The sequence below is a fragment of the Glandiceps talaboti genome, chromosome 17 (assembly GCF_964340395.1).
Source record: "Glandiceps talaboti chromosome 17, keGlaTala1.1, whole genome shotgun sequence".
Taxonomy (NCBI): Eukaryota; Metazoa; Hemichordata; class Enteropneusta; family Spengelidae; genus Glandiceps; species Glandiceps talaboti.
In genome coordinates this window covers 13,512,512-13,534,708 of record NC_135565.1, presented here as the reverse complement: position 1 = coordinate 13,534,708, position 22,197 = coordinate 13,512,512, and the positions used below count along the sequence as shown (strand labels likewise).

General features: G+C 35.7%; 1 protein-coding gene across 1 annotated transcript in view; it reads left to right on the top strand.

Moving 5' to 3' along the window:
• LOC144448697 (DNA damage-binding protein 1-like) overlaps positions 1–21,613 on the top strand; it is a 21,642-nt gene extending 29 nt beyond the window's left edge. Inside the window, exons 1-25 of the mRNA XM_078138983.1 lie at positions 1–89; positions 1,748–1,896; positions 2,753–2,869; positions 3,267–3,412; positions 4,065–4,140; positions 4,544–4,756; positions 5,492–5,650; positions 6,374–6,457; positions 6,691–6,807; positions 7,149–7,251; positions 7,915–7,990; positions 8,548–8,656; positions 8,827–9,005; positions 11,404–11,567; positions 12,807–12,914; positions 13,204–13,411; positions 14,091–14,422; positions 15,171–15,335; positions 15,843–15,937; positions 16,505–16,675; positions 17,179–17,288; positions 17,921–18,090; positions 18,304–18,406; positions 18,824–18,947; positions 19,726–21,613. The exon at positions 1–89 is cut by the window's left edge and continues 29 nt beyond it. Of these exons, the coding sequence (XP_077995109.1) occupies positions 29–89; positions 1,748–1,896; positions 2,753–2,869; positions 3,267–3,412; positions 4,065–4,140; positions 4,544–4,756; positions 5,492–5,650; positions 6,374–6,457; positions 6,691–6,807; positions 7,149–7,251; positions 7,915–7,990; positions 8,548–8,656; positions 8,827–9,005; positions 11,404–11,567; positions 12,807–12,914; positions 13,204–13,411; positions 14,091–14,422; positions 15,171–15,335; positions 15,843–15,937; positions 16,505–16,675; positions 17,179–17,288; positions 17,921–18,090; positions 18,304–18,406; positions 18,824–18,947; positions 19,726–19,806 (3,420 nt within the window). The 5' untranslated portion in view covers positions 1–28 and the 3' untranslated portion in view covers positions 19,807–21,613. The remainder of the gene's footprint in view (positions 90–1,747; positions 1,897–2,752; positions 2,870–3,266; positions 3,413–4,064; positions 4,141–4,543; positions 4,757–5,491; positions 5,651–6,373; positions 6,458–6,690; positions 6,808–7,148; positions 7,252–7,914; positions 7,991–8,547; positions 8,657–8,826; positions 9,006–11,403; positions 11,568–12,806; positions 12,915–13,203; positions 13,412–14,090; positions 14,423–15,170; positions 15,336–15,842; positions 15,938–16,504; positions 16,676–17,178; positions 17,289–17,920; positions 18,091–18,303; positions 18,407–18,823; positions 18,948–19,725) is intronic.
• The last annotated feature ends 584 nt before the right edge of the window (positions 21,614–22,197 follow it).

Below are 22,197 nucleotides of genomic sequence, written 5' to 3'. Positions count from 1 at the left end.
TCGTGGTGCGAAGTTTTCAAGCTCCAGGATGTCCCACAATTACGTTGTAACGGCACATAAGCCCACTGCGGTGAATGCATGTGTCACTGGTGAGTAAAAAGGCCTCAACAGTCCCTAAATAACGTTCAAACACGATTTGTGTTGATATTATAATGCTCAGGATGGGTGATGGCTGACTTCGTGCATCATGTCATGTGTATACGTTTTATGTTAGGTCACAAGACGTGTGCTGCTTTCTAATTTCAACTGTTCATGAATACACACTGGCAAACGTTGATTTAGATGTTTTTTGGAAGAAAGGGGGATACACAAAGTCGATGATAGGAATAGCTAAATGAGGAAATGTTATTCAGGACCACGGAAAAACAAACATAGTATTGCACACATGAACAAAAAAAAAGAACATTAGTAATAGTGTATATTTGTTATGAAAGTTTGCTGTAAATTCCTCAGTGTTTTGTTTATGCATGGATCTTAGAGGGGACTTGTGCCGTAATGTAGATTTCATGATATGTGGGGGAATGACACATTTTGAAATTTGTAGGTATTCCAGAGTGATAACCACACATGTCAGCTGTGTCAGTGAGCAGGTAAATTATGACAAATTGTTTGCATTTAAATAAACACCTGGTGAATTGCATCAGCTGATCCAGATGTGGTGCAGGACAGCAGGTGGTAAACAATTACAATGCATAACAATTGAACAAGTTTGTGATTTTTAGCATGTTGTAAAGTAGATGCAACATTTTGATTGAGAATTTTGCAGAACTATATTATTGTATCTGTGATATGGGGGAGGGACATGTCAGGGGTGTGGAGTTGTGTGAGGAGCAGTTTCTATTTGTGGCAATGATAAAAACCAGTATTATGGTACGGGAGATAACCTGCTTTGTAAACCCAACCTAAACTTGCTGTCTTGAATACAAAATTATCTATTGTATATGAACACTTTCAACTGCTCCTTACTCTTGCATAGGTAGGTCCCACCTAAATTACAAATGTACATAGCTAAAGATGGAAAATAGCAATGTTGTAAAAGAAGCTACAAAGTGACCCAAAAGATGGGCTCCTAATATTACACTAACTTCTATGATTGAGTCACACTTGATGGTCATTCCATAGAATTACAGATTGTAGATTATTTGAGCTGTTTCAAACAAGGGTCAAATTAACCTTAATTAAATCATAAGATTTCTTAAATTTTAAAACAAAAGTTTACAACATTTTCCTTTTATTATGCAAATTTACCATTATGCAGCTGTAAACACAGACTTAATTAATCAGATGTGAAATTATATATTTGATGTATTTAGAATGTAAATGAAATCTGTGTATGCTGGTATCTCAAGGTACTTGTGTGTATGTCCAAACTTAACCATCGCATGTATATGTGGGAATTAATTGTCGATGGGTTTCAGTGGTAAAGTGGTTAGCTTGTACACCTCTTATGTCTACAGTCTGGGTGTGAACCTGGCAAGTGTCAGCTGGGTTTGATTGAACAAATTAACCAGGTCTGTATGTAAAAAGGGTGATACTTATTTGACCCTGCCAAACTGTGCAGGTTTTCCAGAGTAAAACCTGAGTACTCATTTCCTCCTCCTTCAACAACACCAGGGCATGACCCCATGGTTACCATCTCAGACTCCTAACTTTTTAGTGGTCTGACTTACCATGGAGAAAGTTTTCCGAATTAATTCGGATAAATAAGATTTATTATTAATTGAGATTATCTGTTTGTTGTTTACAGGCAATTTTACGTCGGCAGATGATTTGAATCTGATTATTTCTAAGAACACCAGACTTGAGATTTATGTTGTCACACCGGAAGGTTTACGACCAATCAAAGAGATTGGCATGTATGGTAGGATTGCTGTCATGGAGTTGTTCAGACCACCAGTAAGTTTGTTTGTTTGTTTGTTTGTTTGTTGATGATGTTATACACTTACTCAATTATTTTTTTGCAATATTTTGGTTATGAAGTTCTGGCCATTTCACGCATGAGGGCATCCAAGATTTGGCAAAGGGAGAGTTAAAGTTTGGTCATGGCAGTTGATTGTATGGCAGTACACAAAGCTGTAAATAAAATGTTTTTAAAAGAAAACTTTGTGTTCTTAAATAGTGGTTAGGCATATGTTGATTCCTGGTAGTTGCCAGTGTGCCCTCTAAGCCAATTTGACGCGCCACTGACGCACACAATATCTAGTGACGTACCAAAATTTGGTGTTTCCCTATCTCTTACTGTGTGGTGACTCACAAGAAATACCAGTTTTTCTTATTTTGACTCACAACAACAAAATTTGACTATCATTAGAGGGCACACTGGTAGTTGCTAAAATGTTACAGTAAGAGCAATGTTGAAACAGGTGTCTGTATGCACAAATACTCAACTATTTTGTCCATCAGACTCCAAAAGGGCTTGGAACAGCACTCATAGTGGCCAAATCATGAAATCTTTTATCTTTCTGATAACCAGATATGGTGTATTTCAGTCACTCCTGTTTAAAGGGAACATACACATGCATAAGGGAGGATTTATTGGGTTAGTGTAGAAATGGCTATTTGTAATCAGCAATAAAATGTTGGGTTTGATTTATGCCGGTTGTAAATATCAATAAAAAAAGCATTAAGAAAGAAGAAATTTGTTTCAAAATCATTGAGGTTTCTACTAACTAACAATTCTACCATTATCCCTTTCATTGGAGTTTAATAGAAACCAGTCCTTGAATTAATGAAAGATGTATTTGTCTTACAGGGTGAAAGTAAAGACTTATTGTTCATCCTGACACAACGTTACAATGCCTGTATTCTGGAGTACAAACAAGATGGTGATAATGTGGAAATTATAACTAGAGCACACGGTAGTGTTCAGGTGAGTCATGTCTTGCTTTGTAGAACAGATCCTTGGTGTAATTTGTGATTTTGTTATAGTTTTATACCAGTAACAAAGGAGTGAAATCTGGTAAAATTTTTGTAAGTTTTGTGTTGTACCATAATTTTGATGTTGATGATGTCTTCAATCATATGTAGCGTGAAATCTGGTAAAAAGTTTTGTAAGTTTTGTGTTGTACCATAATTTTGATGTTGATGATGTCTTCAATCATATGTACATTTACTTTGCCCCGCTTTCCTGAAGACTGCCATTATATTAAGAAACGAAATATAATTGGTTGGACCAAACATTTATTTTCCTTATGTGTTCAGATTCTGTTGATTATTACTGTATTATAATATTCATCTGTTATTTTGTTCATCTTGTTATTGTCTAGGATCGTATTGGTCGTCCATCAGAGACTGGTATTATAGGAATCATTGACTCTGAATGTAGAGTTATAGGACTTAGATTGTATGATGGATTATTTAAAGTTATCCCACTTGACAGAGACAACAAGGAACTGAAGGCATTCAATATCAGGTAAATATTATACACTTCCTGCTTGGAGGGCGCTAATAGACGTTTATTACCCTAAGGGCTATTATGCAGCAATTATTTCCTGACCCTGAAAGCCGAGGGAAATGGTTTCTACACAACATTACAGGGGTGGGGGTAATATGACATATACTAGTGCCCTAGTAAGGCCAGGCAATAAGTGTTTTATAACACATATTCTCAGGTATACATTCTTTCTACAGTCTAGCAAATTCTGTTTTAGGACTCCTGTGCTACTGTAATGGTGCCCTAGGGAAAATAGAAAATCAACATTACCCTCAGTATGCAAATTTGGGTCAATATGGGTCACTAATCAATACCACGTGACACTGTCTAAGCCAATCACTGAAGGCTATATGAAAACAATGTGTTATGTAAGATTTTAGCAACTATTGTACTCATAGAGTCATACTATCTTGCCATTGTGTCTGTGATAACTTACCTCGGCAGTGAAGCTTGTATTACAATATACAAGAAAAGTAGTTTGTCACTAAAGTTGTAATTTTTGCAAGCTGCTCTTACAATTTTTCTATGGAACTGAATGAAAATTGCAATGATAGAATTCAGCTAATTTCCAAGTTATGAAAAATTGATCAAAAATGAAATGATAATGTAATATTTTGATACTTTTTTACAGACTTGAAGAGCTCCATGTCATTGATGTAAAGTTCTTACATGGATGTCAGGTCCCTACCATTGCATTTGTACATCAGGTGAGATTATACATAGGTTGGCTATATGTATATTTTTCAACCAACCAACCAATCTATCAATCAGTCAGTCAATCAATCAATCAATCAATCAATCAATCAATCAGTCAATCACTCAATCAATAGTCAGTCAAGTGACCTATCAATGAATCTATCAATTAATCAATCAATCAATCAATCAATCAAACTACTATCCAAGTCGATCACTCAATCAGTCAATTTATAGAGTGCAAGTTTCCAATACCAAGTAAAATTCCTAGGTGATTATACAGTAAAAGCTTTTATTCTGGAAAATGAACATATTTCGAGGTTTTCATAGCTGGCTGTTTTATGTCTGAGTTTGTGCTTAGAGATATACCTAGATTTTGTAGGACTCTTCACTAACTACCATGTCACCTTTGTGTAGGACCCACAAGGCCGACATCTGAAGACATATGAAATCTCACTTAGAGACAAAGAATTCACCAAGGGTCCATGGAAACAAGATAATGTAGAGACAGAAGCTAGTATGATCATAGCCGTACCACAACCCTTTGGTGGTGTATTGATTATTGGCCAGGAATCTATCACGTACCACAAAGGTGACAACTATGTGGCTATAGCACCACCTATGATAAAGGTAAGTTGTGTGAAATTGACCTTCTTTGGTGTTGATGGCTGCTTAAATGGCTGCAATGGATTGTATGCTCCCCGGGGAGTTGAGGAAGACTAAAGGGCCGTTGTGCCGTTCTGATCCGAGCCAGGGGTAATAATTGTAAAGTGCTTTGAGCACGGTGTGGGAAAGCGCTATATAAGAACCGAACATTATTATTATTATTATTATTGGCAAGGAATCTATTACATACCACAAAGGTATTAACTGTGACTATATCGCTACTATGGTAAAGATAAGTCATCATGCTGAATTGATCCTATTGGGTGTTGATTTGGGACTTGTTGAATTTCATTTCAGTGATTGATGGGAGGGGGGGGGGACACCATCACTGCGCTAGGTAACTACATCCTTTATTTATATAGCAAAGTTCCACAATGTGTATATATGGCTGTGTGTGTATTGAGGTTGAGGGTATCAATGTCAGCTAATGTAAAAATAATATTATGTGTACATGTGTATTTCTATGTAGCAAGGTACAGTATCAGAGTTGGTGTGATTGTGTGTGTGTGTGTGTGTGTGGGGGGGGGCATTATTGTGTCAACTGCTGTACTAACTATATTCAGCATATATATCTATGTAACAAATCGTCACAGTGTGTCTTAGAAGGCAAAGGGGTATTCCTATAGTGTGTTTTAGGGAGGCTATCTTTGTGTTAAAATTGCTATTATACTAACTAGTATATTCAATATCTCTCTACAGCAAAGTACCATAGTTTGTCATGGCAGAGTTGACTCCAATGGATCTAGGTACTTACTAGGTGACATGGCAGGACGACTCTTTATGTTATTGTTAGAGAAGGAAGAAATGATGGATGGTACTGTTAACGTCAAGGACTTGAAAGTAGAATTATTGGGAGAGGTAAGCATGCTGTATATAGTAGAACTATTAGGACAGGTAAGCATGCTGTAGTAGAACTATTGGGAGAGGTAAGCATGCTGTATATCATAATTTATCCTGGATTGTGAAACACATGGAATTTGGATATTATAATGGTTTATGAGTTATGACTAATATTTTAAATGTGTGTGACAACCTCCATATCGTCCTAACGCTATTTCACTTCAAAGATTTCTGGAAGTATGTGTATTGTAGCTATGTATTGACAAAGATGGCTGCTATGTTTCATGTTGTTCTGTATATTGACAACATTAATCTCAATTGCATCATTGAAGACATACATGTTTGATTGTATCGGTCAAATCAGAAAACATGGTACATGAGTGAATAACATCTTACAATGGATTAAAGTGTATGCCTTGTGCCAGGGTTTGTTGTGTTGGTCAGTTTCTGGTTCAAACTGATCAAGACTTGTAGACTGGGCTGTGAAGGTTGGCCACAATATCTGTATCAATGCTGTAACTCTAAAAGTTGGCAAGCGAGGATTTCAGTAAAATTAGCATGTCGATGGTGTTAAGATCTTGTAATGACAAAATATAATTTACTGTGATGTACATGTACAGTATCTTATCTGATAGACAACCAAAGCTGAGTGTTTGACCTACCTGGACATGCCAGCAATATTACTATCTTAAAATCTTGTAGTGGTAAAAGGTACTGATATTATTGATCTCATCCATACAGACTACCATAGCTGAGTGTCTGACCTATCTAGACAATGGTGTGGTGTATGTGGGATCTAGATTAGGAGACTCACAGTTAGTCAAGGTAAGTAAAATCACACAAATGTCAATAAATGTATCTCTAAATGTAGAAAACTGTCAACAAACTTGTAATTTCCATTTAAGATGGACAGACAGTGGGTGTACACTTCTGTACTTTTATCCGACACTTTTGTTGTGAATAGAGCATAGAAAAAAACATTTATAAGAATGATAGTCATTAATAAAATGGAAATGCTTTATTTGCATGTTTACGGAGTCATTCTTCATTATTTACAGCTAAATGTGGATGCCAATGATCAAGGTAGCTATGTCCAGACCATGGAGACATTTACCAATCTTGGACCCATTGTAGATATGTGTGTAGTTGACCTTGAAAGACAAGGGCAAGGTCAGGTAAGTCATTTGCTAATCTTTGACCAACTGTAGGTATGGATAATGTGTGTAGACGACCTGTAAGGACAAGGTCATGTAAGGCCCTTGCTAATCTGGACCCATTGCAGATGTGTGTGTAGTTGACCTTGAAAGACAAGTTCAAGGTCAGGTAAAGTCCTCATCAATTACTAGTATTCTCTGATGTGTCAAAGTTCATATTCCCAAGTAATGCAATACAGCAGTATGCAATGAAATATAATGTAGAGTAATTTGTGCAATGGTTTCTGAAACCAAATTGTTTTGTTTTCCCCCATATATGTATGGCTTGATACAATTATCATATTGTATTTGTATTTTCTCAGCTTGTGACATGTTCTGGTGCCTACAAGGAAGGTTCACTTAGAATCATTCGTAATGGTATTGGTATTCATGAACATGCTAGTATTGACTTGCCAGGCATCAAAGGTAAGATGTGGTACAATAAAGTATTCACGTAACAACCTCTATCCTACCAGGTCCCCAAGTGTACAGCTGGGTTGACGAGGGCATAATCATGGGTCAAATCTTGTTGAAGTACTCAAGTTTTAGCACTGGCAAGGCTCAAACCTGTAGCTTGTAGATTCCAAGCCAACAATTCTAACTATTGAGCCCCAGTTATCAGTTCCTTTATAATTTATTTCAATAGATATTCCACCTTTGCTGTCTTTCTCTGATATATGTACATTTTGGGTCTCAAGGAACTGTTGTCTTACAGGTTTATTTTAAACAAGTGAGTGAGACAATGGAAAGTATCGTTGTGGTCATCTCTTTAGCATCAACTCATTACTCCAATTTTAAGTTTGGTATGAAGTTAAAATCATATAACTGTACACACACACATGATCTGTATGCTGTAAAAGGCATGTTATTGTGAACATTCAGATGTAGCAAATCTCTTTTTGTGTCTTCGTAACTTAAATTGTCAACGGAATATATCCGTCAATGTTACAAACACTGCAACATACCAAACTATCTTCACATTTAACAAAAAGTTTTTAACAGTATTATATTATGGAGTTTAGTGCACCTCTGGATTTCTCATATTATGATGTATTAAATGTTTACAATCTTATTTGCTGATATTTTCAGGAATCTGGCCTCTACGTGTTGATGCTAATACAGATTTTGATGATACGCTGGTTTTGTCATTTGTTGGTCAAACACGGTAAGTATATTGTTTTTACTATGATAGAACCCTTGTGCAAGTGTGACGTACTCGGGGTATTTGAGCAAGTGCTTGCAGTGTTCTCTTGGGCATAAGAAAACACTGCAAGCATGAGTGTGAATACCACTGATTACCCACACTAGAACCTGCGCAGAGTGGGATTTTGTTACTATTACGTATGTTTATCGTAAACAGCAAATTTATGTAAAAATGATACTGTGCGATCGGTCTTTTGTGTACAACAAATGATTGCATCCTCATTTACATATTATTTGTATGCAGGTGTGAAGTAATGTTTTCAGTATTGCACAGCAGTGCAAATACCACTGGTGTGCATGTGCAATAGTGCAAATAATCTCTGGTACATATAACTGGTACATAATTTATGTTACATATATACAGTATCTAAAAATCATACCTTACCTAAGTCACACCTTGATCACAACTATTGTGAGATATTGCTGTTAGAGTTCAAAGAAAATCTTCTTGGTGTAATGGAGTGTTTTTTTTTTATCTGGGAAAGTTAGCTACATAACTACATTTATTGTTATCAACAGTGTACTGATGTTGAATGGAGAGGAAGTTGAGGAAACAGAACTACCAGGCTTTGACAGTGAACAGCAAACTTTCTTCTGTGGTAATGTCACTGGAGGTCAACTTATACAGGTGAGCTGCTGAAAATTATGTTTCAATGATTGATGCAACTTGCTAAAATTGGTCATTGGACTGTTGATATATTTTGTAATTGATTATTACTAGTATTCAGGTGAATATATGACACATTGATTTTGGAAGTTTCTTTCCCTCCTGATAGTTTATTCTTTCTTGGTTTTCAGATTACACTGACTTCAGTCAGACTTGTCAGTACAGAGACAAAGAAATTAGCATGGGAGTGGAGACCACCATCTGGTAAAAATATCAGTGTTGCATCCTGTAATACAAAACAACTAGTATGTGCTGTGGGGAGTGAATTGTTTTATCTAGAGATCCACACAGGTGAAATCACACAAACCAGGTGAGTCAGTTTATATGTAAATTTTCCATCCTGGTGAAATAACACAAACCAGGTGAGTCAGTTTATATGTAAATTTTCCATCCTGGTGAAATAACACAAACCAGGTGAGTCAGTTTATATGTAAATTTTCCATCCTGGTGAATAACACAAACCAGGTGAGTCAGTTTATATGTAAATTTTCCATCCTGGTGAAATAACACAAACCAGGTGAGTCAGTTTATATGTAAATTTTCCATCCTGGTGAAATAACACAAACTAGGTGAGTCAGTTTATATGTAAATTTCCACCGAGGTGAAATGACAGGAACCAGGTGAGTCACTGTATATGTAAATATACCACCCAGGTGAAATATAAACCAAGTGAGTCAGTTATAAGAAAATAGTAAATATCATTGTTGTGGCACCATTTGGGAATTTTACCCCTAGCCAATCATAAAACACCCCCAATCACTTGATTTCTTGCTTGGCACCATGACTTCTGTTACATAATGTGAGATAGTTAGCATATTAACATAACTGTAACACAGAACACCCAATGATGATAACATCCTTGCGCACAGAGCATGATGTCATCATGTGAGGAGAACCTAGGGGGATGTCGAGTTTATGACATCATGTGGATGTCTGACTTGATACTGAGGGTGTTATTTATCAAGCTCTAATCTTACAAATGAATAGAAAATAATGAAAAGCATTAAGAAATCTATGCTTAGATTTACAATTCTCGTTAACCAACATAAGAAATATACAAATAAATCAAATGCCTTGTAAAGCAATAAACATATTGCAATTTTCGTTACCTGAAATAAAATTTTACCACCTAAGGCATGTCATATGACCATATCAGTGTTCTCCACGAGGGGTTTTTGAGGGGCGCACCGCCCCTCTGTTTTCATGGACCGCCCCTCTGTTTACAGAACCGCCCCTCTGTTTGCGTTCAGCGCCCCTTTGTTTTGGTGTGAACGTCTTCAAGAGATTCTATTCAATGCCGTTAATGAAGGAAGTAAACAGCGACACTGCGTCTATCATCATTTATGAACTTATTTATCGCCTTGATTATAACAATGGTAGCCGAAACAAAAACAGTAAATGTAGTACCGTCGTAAAGTAGAAGAAGTTGGTAGTTTCTATGGCCGGGTATATCAAGCCGGTAATTTCCAAGCCTTCCCGTATACGTAATACAGTACGCATACGATGTACGATGTCACGGCAATTTTCGTATTGTATCGATAAATACGAACAAAATCCTAAAATTTATACATGTTCTTTAGAAATAACTACTCCGGTACGGTTCCATGGTAAAATTTATGTCCTAAATGATCACGTTTGGATGTGAATCGCGTTCGTAGTACCACGAGGTAGCTCCGAAGTGGCAGCCATGTTTGTTACTGTACATTTGCACTGAACGTATTCGGTTATTCTTAGCCCAAATTCGTCACATTAAAAATGTACGTATTTCCGGCAAATTTGGATGAAAAATCATTTTCCATTCATGAAAATTAAAAGGATATCAAATTTTAGAGAAATAAAGGAAAATGAATTGTTTTCAATTAATTTTTATGAATGACATGCACATTTACAAGGTGAAACCAACAACTCAAAACTAAGTGATAGCTAGCCTAGAGGTGCATACATGTACATCAACAATGCCATGTGTTGTCACTCCTGTGTGTAAAACATGCTTGCCAACATTACTATAACATCGTTTGTGTAACTGTCAACCTCCTTCCTGAAATTTTTACATTGTGAATTATGTGAAAGGTTTGGAAATTGGTGATTACAATACATTTCAGTACATTTTAGTTTGCTGAATGAATAAAATAGGAGTTTTTGATTTTGGAAACTTTTTTCACTTCCTAATATTATGATCTGGAAATATGCTAATGATATGCAAATTAGGGCGCCCCTGTATTTTTCTAAATTGTGGAGAACCCTGATCATATATGGCTGTCAATAGGATACGACTATATATGGTCATATCCTATTGACGGCCATATATGGTCATATCCAGTTGATACTTCTGCTGCATGCATTACACACATTACTAGAGGTATGCATGAGAATAACTCAACCTTGTTCCATTTTGGCCATGTAGCATAAGGTACAATGTTGTTACAGGTACATAGTCATAGTTGTTTCAAAGAGCTGATGAGGAAATTTCTGTGCACTAGGTCTTATACATTTCTGTACATGTATGTGTTGTCATACTGTACATTTGTTTGACTAATTTGTAACTTGCGTTGTAGTGAACAGTTACATTAGGTAGTTAAAGAATTTAGAAAACCTGTCGACTTTGAATTGACGTATTTTATACTGCTGGAGAATGTTTTAACGTTTTTTATTGACAGATGAGAAACTTTTATAATTCTCATATTTTGTTGTTATTTTCTTGTTGACAGCACTACAACATTGGAGCATGAGATAGCCTGTTTAGACATCACACCAACAGCTGAGGGTAGTGATATGGCTGATCTATGTGCTGTTGGGTTATGGACTGATATCTCATCAAGAATCCTGAAACTACCCAGTCTAGAACAGATGCATGTTGAAATGCTGGGTGGAGGTGAGTAAAGACCTAGATATGGTATTCTGTGTCCGGAAAGTTTAGTTGGCAACTGTATACAATCATATCCAGTTAGAAACCATATATGGTCATATCCTGCTAACAACCATATATGGTCACATCCAGATGACAGCCATATATGGTCATATTCTTTTGACAACCATATATGGTCATATCCAGGTAACAACTATATATGGTCATGTCCAGGTGACAATCATATGTGGTCATGTCCTATTGGCAACTATATATGGTCATATCCAGTCGATAGCCATGTATGGTCATATCCCTTTGACAACCATATATAGTCATATCCAGTTGGCAACCATATATGGTTGTGTCCTATTGACAACCATATATAGTCATATCCAGTTGGCAACCATATATGGTTGTGTCCTATTGACAACCATATATAGTCATATCCAGTTGATGCCATATATGGTTATATCCAGTAAGCAACCATATATGGTCATATGACTCATATCATTTTAAAACGAAACAATCAAATATGCTGGAAGAGTTTCATATTTAGCTGGTAAATGTATGTAGGCCCACACTCATTCATTTAGTGTTTTTGTGAATTTGACAAATAGCAATCAACAGACGACAAAATGTGCATATAAATGACATAATTAGCATAATAACATAACTGTGTAACACAGAACACCCAATGATGATAACATCCTTGCGCACAGAGCATGATGTCATCATGTGAGGAGAACCTAGGGGGATGTCAAGTTTATGACATCATGTGGATGTCTGACTTGATACTGAGGGTGTCATTTATCAAGCTTTAAAGTAACAAAAGAAATAGAAAAATAATGAAAAATTTGTAAAACCCAATGCTCAGGTTAAAATACAGGTATTACAGAAAATTCACTCAATGTTGATAGCATCAAGGTCTACTTTTGTTCCAAACACAACATATATAAAATGTAGTTTCTTGAAATTTTTGACTGCACATTTCAGTCTTTGTCAACAAATTTTTAAATGCAACAAAAGTTTACTTATGTCTCATTTATCAGCCTTACTAGCCTGAAGGGTGTTGACCGATGATTGAGGGCGCCCTGTCATGGCTTACCGGTACCTTACAGACTAAAGTTTACTTTGATGTTAATGGTTTATCAACACAGCCGTCATAGATATAAGAAGAGTTGAACTGTTGGCAGCTTGATGTGTTTTATGTTGCATTGTATGATGTGAAATCTGATTTCTTGTTGTTGTGACTGCTTTGATTTATAGAAATTATTCCACGATCCATCTTGGTCACGTCTTTTGAAGGAATCCATTATCTGCTGTGTGCTCTTGGTGATGGCTCTTTGTTTTATTTTCAACTAAATACCGAGTCAGGTGAGTCGTTTAGCCAAAAAAAAAATTCAAACTTTTTTTATGTTTGATATTTTGCTGTATGAAAAAGTTTGTGTATGTTTGCTTTGTGGAAAAGTATTGCCTTGTTGGTAAAATGCTATAGATGATTTGTGCTTTTACTGAATTCATTTTGGGATCTTTGATCTTATTTGGACACGTTCAGCATATTTCCTCCAAAACACACATGTACCCTATGGTAATGTTTCTAAATTGTCGTACATTTTACAAAATGTCAAGTCGTTCTCTAATTCTAAAAATTTTTTCATTTTAGGCTACTTAAGTGACCGTAAAAAGGTAACACTTGGAACACAGCCAACAGTATTGAAGACCTTCAAGTCCCTGTCTACAGTCAACGTGTTTGCTTGTTCAGACAGACCAACAGTTATTTACTCCAGTAATCATAAACTAGTGTTTTCTAATGTCAACCTTAAAGAAGTCAACTACATGTGTCCACTCAATTCTGAAGGTTACCCTGACAGGTGAGAAAATGAAATTACCATTGTTGTTTTGATCATGAATAGAAAATGGTAATTTTCAAAAAAAAATACATTGGTTAGAAAGCTGATAAGAGGAACACATGTTTTTTTTCTCCTGATCTGATGATACTGATGGTGGCAAAAGCTAGTCAGAACTTTGGAAACCCTTTGTGTTGAGTCTTGTTGAGACCATCCAGTTCTCATTTGTAAAAGAATCAAATGTCAATGAGGTAAAATACCAAGATGATACTGATAGGGAAGTGACATTGGTGGAATTTGATATCTTCATTACAATGTCCTTGTCCTTCTTAGTGAGACATGGAGACTTGGGAACCCTGGTAACAGGAGAAAATCGAGTGAAACTTGCATAGATTCCGTTGCCTTTTACCAGTAATATTGTTTGCGAGCTATGGTAAAGAACTTGATTTTATGTACTTACTGTTTTGAAAGGCCATTATTAGGATTAGGATTAAAATATAGATGTGAAAAGCAAATGTCTGGCAGTCAGAGGTTGAGAAAAAGTTGACTCAGATTTATGGTGCCACTAATAAGATAAAATGAATATGGGAACCAGGGATTGAAACCGCACCATCTTGTGAATACACAGCAATGTGTAACTACATCTCTATCTTACTATTGTCCAGCATGTTTCATATTAAACATCCCTTTTCTTTCCTTTCAGTCTTGCTCTTGCCAACGACACAACACTTACTATCGGTACCATTGACGAGATTCAAAAACTTCACATACGTACAGTACCGCTCGGTGAATCACCACGTCGTATCGCATATCAAGACACAACACAGATGTTTGGTGTAATCACCACACGTATAGAGTACAAAGACGGTACCAACACGATACCGAGTCGACCCAGTGCTAGTACGAGTGCATTGAGTACATCTAGTAGTACAAGTAAAAGTGTACAAAGTAGTGCTGATAAGTACGGGGAAGGATCATTTGGAGATGAAATAGAAATACACAGTTTACTAATCATAGATCAACACACATTTGAAGGTAAGCCTAGCAATCACTTCTTTAGTAATATATAAATATACAAAATTACATAAAAGGTCCTCTAAAACAGAACTATAGAAAAAGTTTGTCCTGACAAAAAAAGAATGAAAACTAAAGACCAAGATAAATTGATACAGAAAGTATTGCTTTCAAAGAGTAGTTTGCACAGACTGCAATTATTGTCATGTGTTGTTGCTATGAAGATATTTACTTAGATGTGTTCATGATGACTACACAATTTGTTCACCATATACATATAATTGGTTCATTGTGAATGTATATAAGTGGATCATTATGAATATAGAATTGGTTCATTGTGAATGTATAATTCGTTAATTGTGAATATGTAATTTGTTCATTATGAATATAGAATTGGTTCATTGTGAATGTATAATTCGTTCATTGTGAATATATAATTTGTTCATTATGAATATATAATTGGTTCATTGTGAATGTATAATTGGTTCATTATGAATGTGTAATTGGCTCATTGTGAATATACAATTTATTCATTATGAATATATAATTTGTTCATTATGAATATGTAATTGGCTCATTGTGAATATACAATTTATTCATTATGAATGTATAATTTGTTCATTGTGAATATATAATTGGCTTGTGAATATATAATTGGTTCATTTGAATATACACTTTGTTCATTATGAACATATCATTTATTCATTGTGATATATACAGTTTGTTCATTATAGAAATATTAATAAAGAATTTATGTTTCATGTTTCAGTATTACACTCACATCAGTTCATGAATAATGAGTTTGCTACCAGTCTAGTATCCTGTAAACTAAGTGATGACAGTAACATGTACTTCGTAGTTGGGACGGCGTTTGTCTATCCTGAAGAATCAGAACCTAAGAGTGGCAGGATTATTGTATTCCAGTGGCATGAAGGTAAATGATACATGGTGGAACTTTAATACAAGTAAATGATATAAATATACATTTGTAGATATCTATTAAAAACAAAATATACATATGTGATATGAATGGACTGACCTAGTGATAGCATTACTATATTCCAATACATATACATCACCTACAGAGGGGTCACACATTTACTCCAAAACTTTGGAAAACACTTTTATTTGACATTTACCAGGCCTATAGCCTTGATTTTTTTAAAGTGAAATTGAAGACCCAATTGTTTAACAAACATATTCTGGTCCAACCACTCAGTACCACTGAACGGAGTACTCTCGAGTTTTATTTGATTGATTGATTGATTGATTGATAGCTAAACTATATTTTCAGTGATAAGTTTTTTTTGTGCCATTTGACTGTGTGTGTCATTTGACTGTATGTGTGACCATATGCAAACACAGACTGCCTCTCTCATTCACCCCCTTGTTTCCAACTTGTTGCTTGTTAATAATACATTCTGTTATTCCTATATTGTAGGTAAACTAAACCAGGTTGCAGAGAAGGACATCAAAGGTGCTGCATATTCACTTGTAGAATTCAATGGCAAGTTACTAGCCAGTATCAACAGTACAGTAAGTTAATGATTAATTGTCCTGCTATTTATGTATTTTGTATGTTCAGATTAAACTCCTTTCAAATTTGATGTGAAAGCCAAGGTTATGTACACACTGAAGAATTTTTGGTCAGCTTTTCCATGGGAAACCCTATCTAGTGACCATTAATAATGTGACTTCTGCAGCCATTGAGGCACATGGAATTAAAAGACCTCTTTGATACCAGATCCCCAAATATACGGGTGGATAGACTAGGGCACACTCATGGTTCAAACCTTGATCAAGGACTTTAGCCATTCAGCAGTGAACCAACAGTCTGCAGATTTCAAGCCATCCACTCTAACCATCTGACCATCATGACGCCACAGATTTCAAGCCAGCCACTCTAACCATCTGACCATCATGATGCCACAGATTTCAAGCCAGCCACTCTAACTGTCGGACCATCGTGACCATTAATGTGATGACTTTTGTTATATACACACATTTAGATCAATTCTTGATTTTAATAAAATCTTGAAAAATAACACTGGTAATATCTTTCTCTAATTATCATTGATATGTGCATATGTTTTGTTTTGACAGGTACGTCTCTTTGAGTGGACAGGAGACAGAGAACTGAGAGTAGAGTGCAGTCATTTCAGTAACATCATAGCACTCTTTCTAAAGATGAAAGGTGATTTTATCCTGGTTGGTGATTTGATGAGATCAATCACATTACTTAGGTACAAACCTATGGAAGGCTGCTTTGAAGAGGTAAGTATGGATTTTGTCATGGAGTTAGGTCTGAGGTTCATGTTGCCATGGGATTACTGGGTCCAGTGAACACTACATTTGGAGTTTAATGAACACTCCCATGTATGGGTCCAATGAACACATGTACATTTCACCCGTGACCTTACATGTTGAGCTGTCAAACAATATCTTAGGCCATGAAATCAAAACACCATTTAAATATCTAAAAATAGACTTGATTTTGTCAAGGAGATAATTTAAGATTCAATTCTTGACCTAGAAGATGGTATTTTATATTAGGCGTGTGTGTGCATGCCAAATGTTGAATAATGCAGATTTGACTACTGAAGTCAAAACGTGTGCATGCCTACCTTATTCAGATCTGACATGGAAAGGTAAAGGAGGGCCTGTCTGTTGGATCATGGAATGAAACTTTGTAATTATGCAAAACTACTAACTCATGTGAACAACTTCAATCTATCTTAGATTGTAACTTGTCTGTCATCTGTTTATGTTTGTAATAGATTGCCAGAGATTTCAACCCCAACTGGATGTCAGCGATTGAAATATTAGATGATGACAATTTCCTTGGAGCTGAGAACTCATTTAATCTGTTCACATGTCAGAAAGACAGGTAAATCAAGTAATCTGTGATATATGTGTGACTACGTCTGAACCTAATATTATTGTAAATAATTAAATCACTTGTATATTTGTGATGCTGTGTATGATCTAAGCTTTTGCTTTATATGTTAGTGTTGTACTCCAGTTTTTGAATACAGATTAAACCCTAACTCTGTCAAGGGGAAATCAGGTTACACACACTGCCATAGTTTTCCATACATTCTACCATAGTTTGTTCTGGAACCCTGGTAAAATGACTTGGGAACTCGGGTAGATTGTAGTGCCTTACCACCCATAACAAAACGCTGGTAGGGAACCCTAGTAAATGACTTTGGAACTCGGGTAAATTTTACCCACTGACCCCCTTAACAAAAACATAGGTAGGGAACTCTTGCAAAATGACTTGTGACACAAGTAGATTTTACCTACTTACCACCCTAGGTAAAAATACTGATAGAGAACCCTGGTAAAATAAATGGGGAACTTTGGTGGATTTACCCACCTACCTACCACCCTTCTCAAAAACAGTTCATTTGCTACTTTGTTCCAATGTCAAATCCAAAATAAAAACCACACAGTATATTACAATAGTTTTATCAATGTTGTCTTATGACATGAATTCTGTATACGTTTGACTTACAGTGCAGCAACGACTGATGAAGACAGACAACATCTTCAAGAAGTAGGTTTATTCCATGTTGGAGAGTTCATCAATGTCTTCAGACATGGTTCATTAGTTATGCAGCACCCAGGTGAAAGTTCAACTCCCACACAAGGATCAGTACTGTATGGCACTGTATATGGTTCCATTGGTGAGTATATCAAGGTGAAAAAAAAATATATAAAAAAATGAAGTAAAGAACCAAATATTTGTTCACATCTCTTTCAGAAGAACTGGGAACCAAATAAATATATGGATTATTGAAAGTGTTTTCAATGTTTATGTAGCATAACTTTGTGATAGATATTCATTTCAAGTCAAGTTTCGACTGTAAGTACTGACCATGGATGTTTATTTTCCACAGGACTGGTGACACAGTTTTCAGAAGAATTGTATAATTTCTTGTTAGAAGTACAGAACAAACTCACCAAGGTTATAAAGAGTGTTGGCAAAGTTGACCATGCCTTATATCCTTTTACTTATTTGTGTCTAACAGCTCTGAATGGCTTCCTATATGGTATATGGTGTATGTTACAGAGACCAACACAACTTGGGTTTTGCTAAGGTGTGGAAAAACCCAGTTACAGAAGTTAGAAATCTGGTAAAATTTGCAAAGTTTTCCATACTATGTACCATATTTGGTAAGGTACTTCTTTAAAATACCCAGGGAACACGCGTATAATGCTATCTACAGCCCCTTAAAAACATTTCTGCTGTTATGACATCACTTATGAAGGCCAATGATGATAAGCCATCATGTGCACAACTTTGTAAGAATGAAAGGCAGCAATTTCCTAAACATGTGTAAGCTTATTGAATGCAAAATATAAGTACCGATAAGGTAACTTAATTCAACCATATTAATTTCCTTAACTCGGTATCACCTGGAGATCTTTCCATACAGAGAGGAAGACAGAGCCTGCATCGGGATTCATTGATGGTGATTTGATAGAGAGTTTCCTTGATCTAGGAAGGGATAGGATGGCTGAAGTTGTCCAGGGACTACAGGTCAGTGGTTTAACTATGCTTCATGGGATACCATATTGTAAGATTTTGTTGATACTTTTGATAAGACATAGTTATAACTAGTATCATAGAAAATCCACTACCATGCACATTTTGGAAAAGAGACAAAAACTAATAGGGTATTATACATACAAAGAAGGGTAATATGAACAGATTATTGACCTCATCTTATTCTATACACATATCCCATAATTTATGTTTTGATGGCAATATTAGTTTGTTGCCATCTAGGTTTGTATGTATAAATATTGTATAGACTATAACAAGTCAACATTTGTTATTATTGACTTTCAGTGTTACATGGATCTCTAACAAGGCCACGTAAAGTCTACTATTATCTTGTGACATACATATGGATAATATTGACCCCAGGCAGGGTGATACTAGTTTGTTACTGACTGTTGTTATATATGGACTTCTTGCAGGCCATATTATTTAATCTTTGACTTAACATTACTACAGATAATATTCACCATGATATATTTCTATAGACATCTCACAGGCTATATTAGTTTATTACTGACCTTGTGTCCGAGTATGTACAGGTTTTACAGCCTCTAAGTGGGCAATATAGCCTGTTTACTGCACTGCTGTGTTACACAGGTGAACAACTTGGTAATACCATTTGGAAATAATGCACCTAATAACTTTATTACAGAAATGACGTTATTCAAATGAAGTTATTGTGACACAATAGCGCAGTAAACAGGCTATGGGCAATATTACTTATTACTAACCTTCTTTTGCTGTCCTTTCACAGATTGACGATGGTGGAATGAAGAGAGACCTTACGGTTGATGACCTCGTCAAAATGATTGAAGAATTGACTCGCATTCACTAAGAGTACCGGGTCAATATCGAAATCCATGAAATGGTGCATTTTATATCCTCTGTGCCTCTAACAACTACACCCTTATTCAGTGGTGTTTTTCCTAAAATAATCAACCCCTTGTATCAGTCAATGTCTTGCTAAGTACAGTGTTGCAGTTCCTTGTCACAACAGGGTAGATATTGGTTTGTTAAAGGCAATATTACCAAACCGCCATATATACACTTCAAAGGGTCAATATAATATTTAATAACCTGACAGATCTGTTGAGATCAATATAACATATTAGTTACGGGAGAGGCTTTAATGTTTAATTATAACATCCAGTGACCTTGGAAGCTGATTTGGTCAACATGACATTTAATGACCTGGGAAGCTAATTTAGTCAATACAGCATTTAATGACCTAACAACACTGATGCAGTCAATACAAGAAGTAGTGCCCTAGGAATCTGATGCAGTCAATACAACATTTAATTACCTGGAATGCCAATACAAGTCAATACAACATTTGATGATCTGAAACACCGATGCAATCGACTAGTCAATGCAAGATGTAGTGACCTTGCGATCTGATGCAGTCAATACAACATTTATTTACCTGGAATGCAGATACAGCCAATACAACGTTTAAATATCTGGAATAATGTGGTCAATATAACATTTAATGGTCTTTGACACTGATTTGATCAATATGAAACCTACCGACCTGACACATTTATTGGTCAATACAATATTTAATGACCAGGAAGACTGATTTGGTCAATACAGAATTTAATGACCTGGGACACTGATTTGGTCAATACAACATTTAATGAGCTTGGACACTGATTTGGTGAATACATAATTTAATGAGTTGGGACACTGATTGGTCAATACAACATTAAATGACCATAAAAGGTGATTTTAATCAGATCATTTAATGACAGAAAAGGTCTTTCTTTGGATAGCAATTTGCTACAATACACAACAGTTAGCCGATCATAATTGTGAACACAAAACATCAACTCAAGATTTTAATAACAATATATCAACCACTGACAAAAGGGTGTTATCCCATATATTGCAGTTATTAACAGAGTTGTCAATATAAGATTTTAGTGACCTGTATTGACCGTATAGTCTGGCGTTAAAAATTTTGAATTCGTTCATTGAGATTTGTTTCTATTTCCTCATTTTTGTTACACACATGTATTTCAAAGGGCATTGGCGGTTCACCATAATACATGTTTTGACTGTTCAGATTTTCAAAGCTCAAAGTAGAATGTCATGCGCAATTCATACTACTGAAGTGATAACCATATGATTTTAAACCGTTAAAAAAATGTTTACCGGAAAGAATAAATCAAATGACATCTCACAGATTTATGAAGGCAAACAACCCAGTGATCTCACACAAGATATAATGATCTGAATCCATTTCTAAATTACTATGAAGTACACCCTCTAGTGTCCAAAACAAGACATCTTTTAATTGAAGAGTTGTAATTAGATTTATGTTAGGAAGTATGTATCACTGGGGGCGGGGTCTTTACATCTGTTGAACAGATGATTGGCATCCAACAGGAAGGGGGCTAACCATAATTGGCAATATTAAATTGTACCACAATGTAAATTTTTCTGTTTGAAATTTGAAAAAACACCAAGTTATGAGAGGGTCTGAAAAGTAACGGCCATTTGAGTGGTCTATATATATTGATAACTTTAGATAGATAGCAGACTAGATATTTTGTTCGTCTTATATGAAATGCTGTAGTGGAGAATGTGCTTGTATAATTCAATTTTTTTTAAAAGAGAAAAACAAAAACTTATTGGTAAGATTGTGTGTATGTTGTTTATAGCTCAATAAATAACCTATCCGATGTTAGTAAGACTGTGGTGTCTCTTGCATTTCTGTCCAAGTAGCACACACTGTTTGCTGTCTGTGCTGATTACATTGGGTAATGTGTAAATGTGACAAAATATAATCTGTGTCGAAATACAGATACAACTGCTGACATCAGACCATGGACAAACTGAACCTGTTAGAAACAGGGAAATTAAACAAATGAATTGGATTAATAACACTTGGCACATCATGTTTGAGTAGCAGAGGCTTGTATTACATTTCTTGGTATGATAACAGTTTTATGGCCTCTTTATGTGTACATGAAATGCCAGGGGAACTGGAAATTTGTGAATGTAAACTCATGTAAAGAGGCTATACAACTGTTATTATCAAATGATGGAATGTAATACAAGTCTCTGTACTTCAGCATGCTGTGCCAAGTGTTATTTATCCAAATCATTTGTTCACTTTCCCTGTTTGTAACAGGTACCGTTCATCCACAGTCTGATGTCGGCAGTTGTAGTATATGAAAGGTACATACAATAAATGAATACAGATGGCTAGAATTTGAATCTG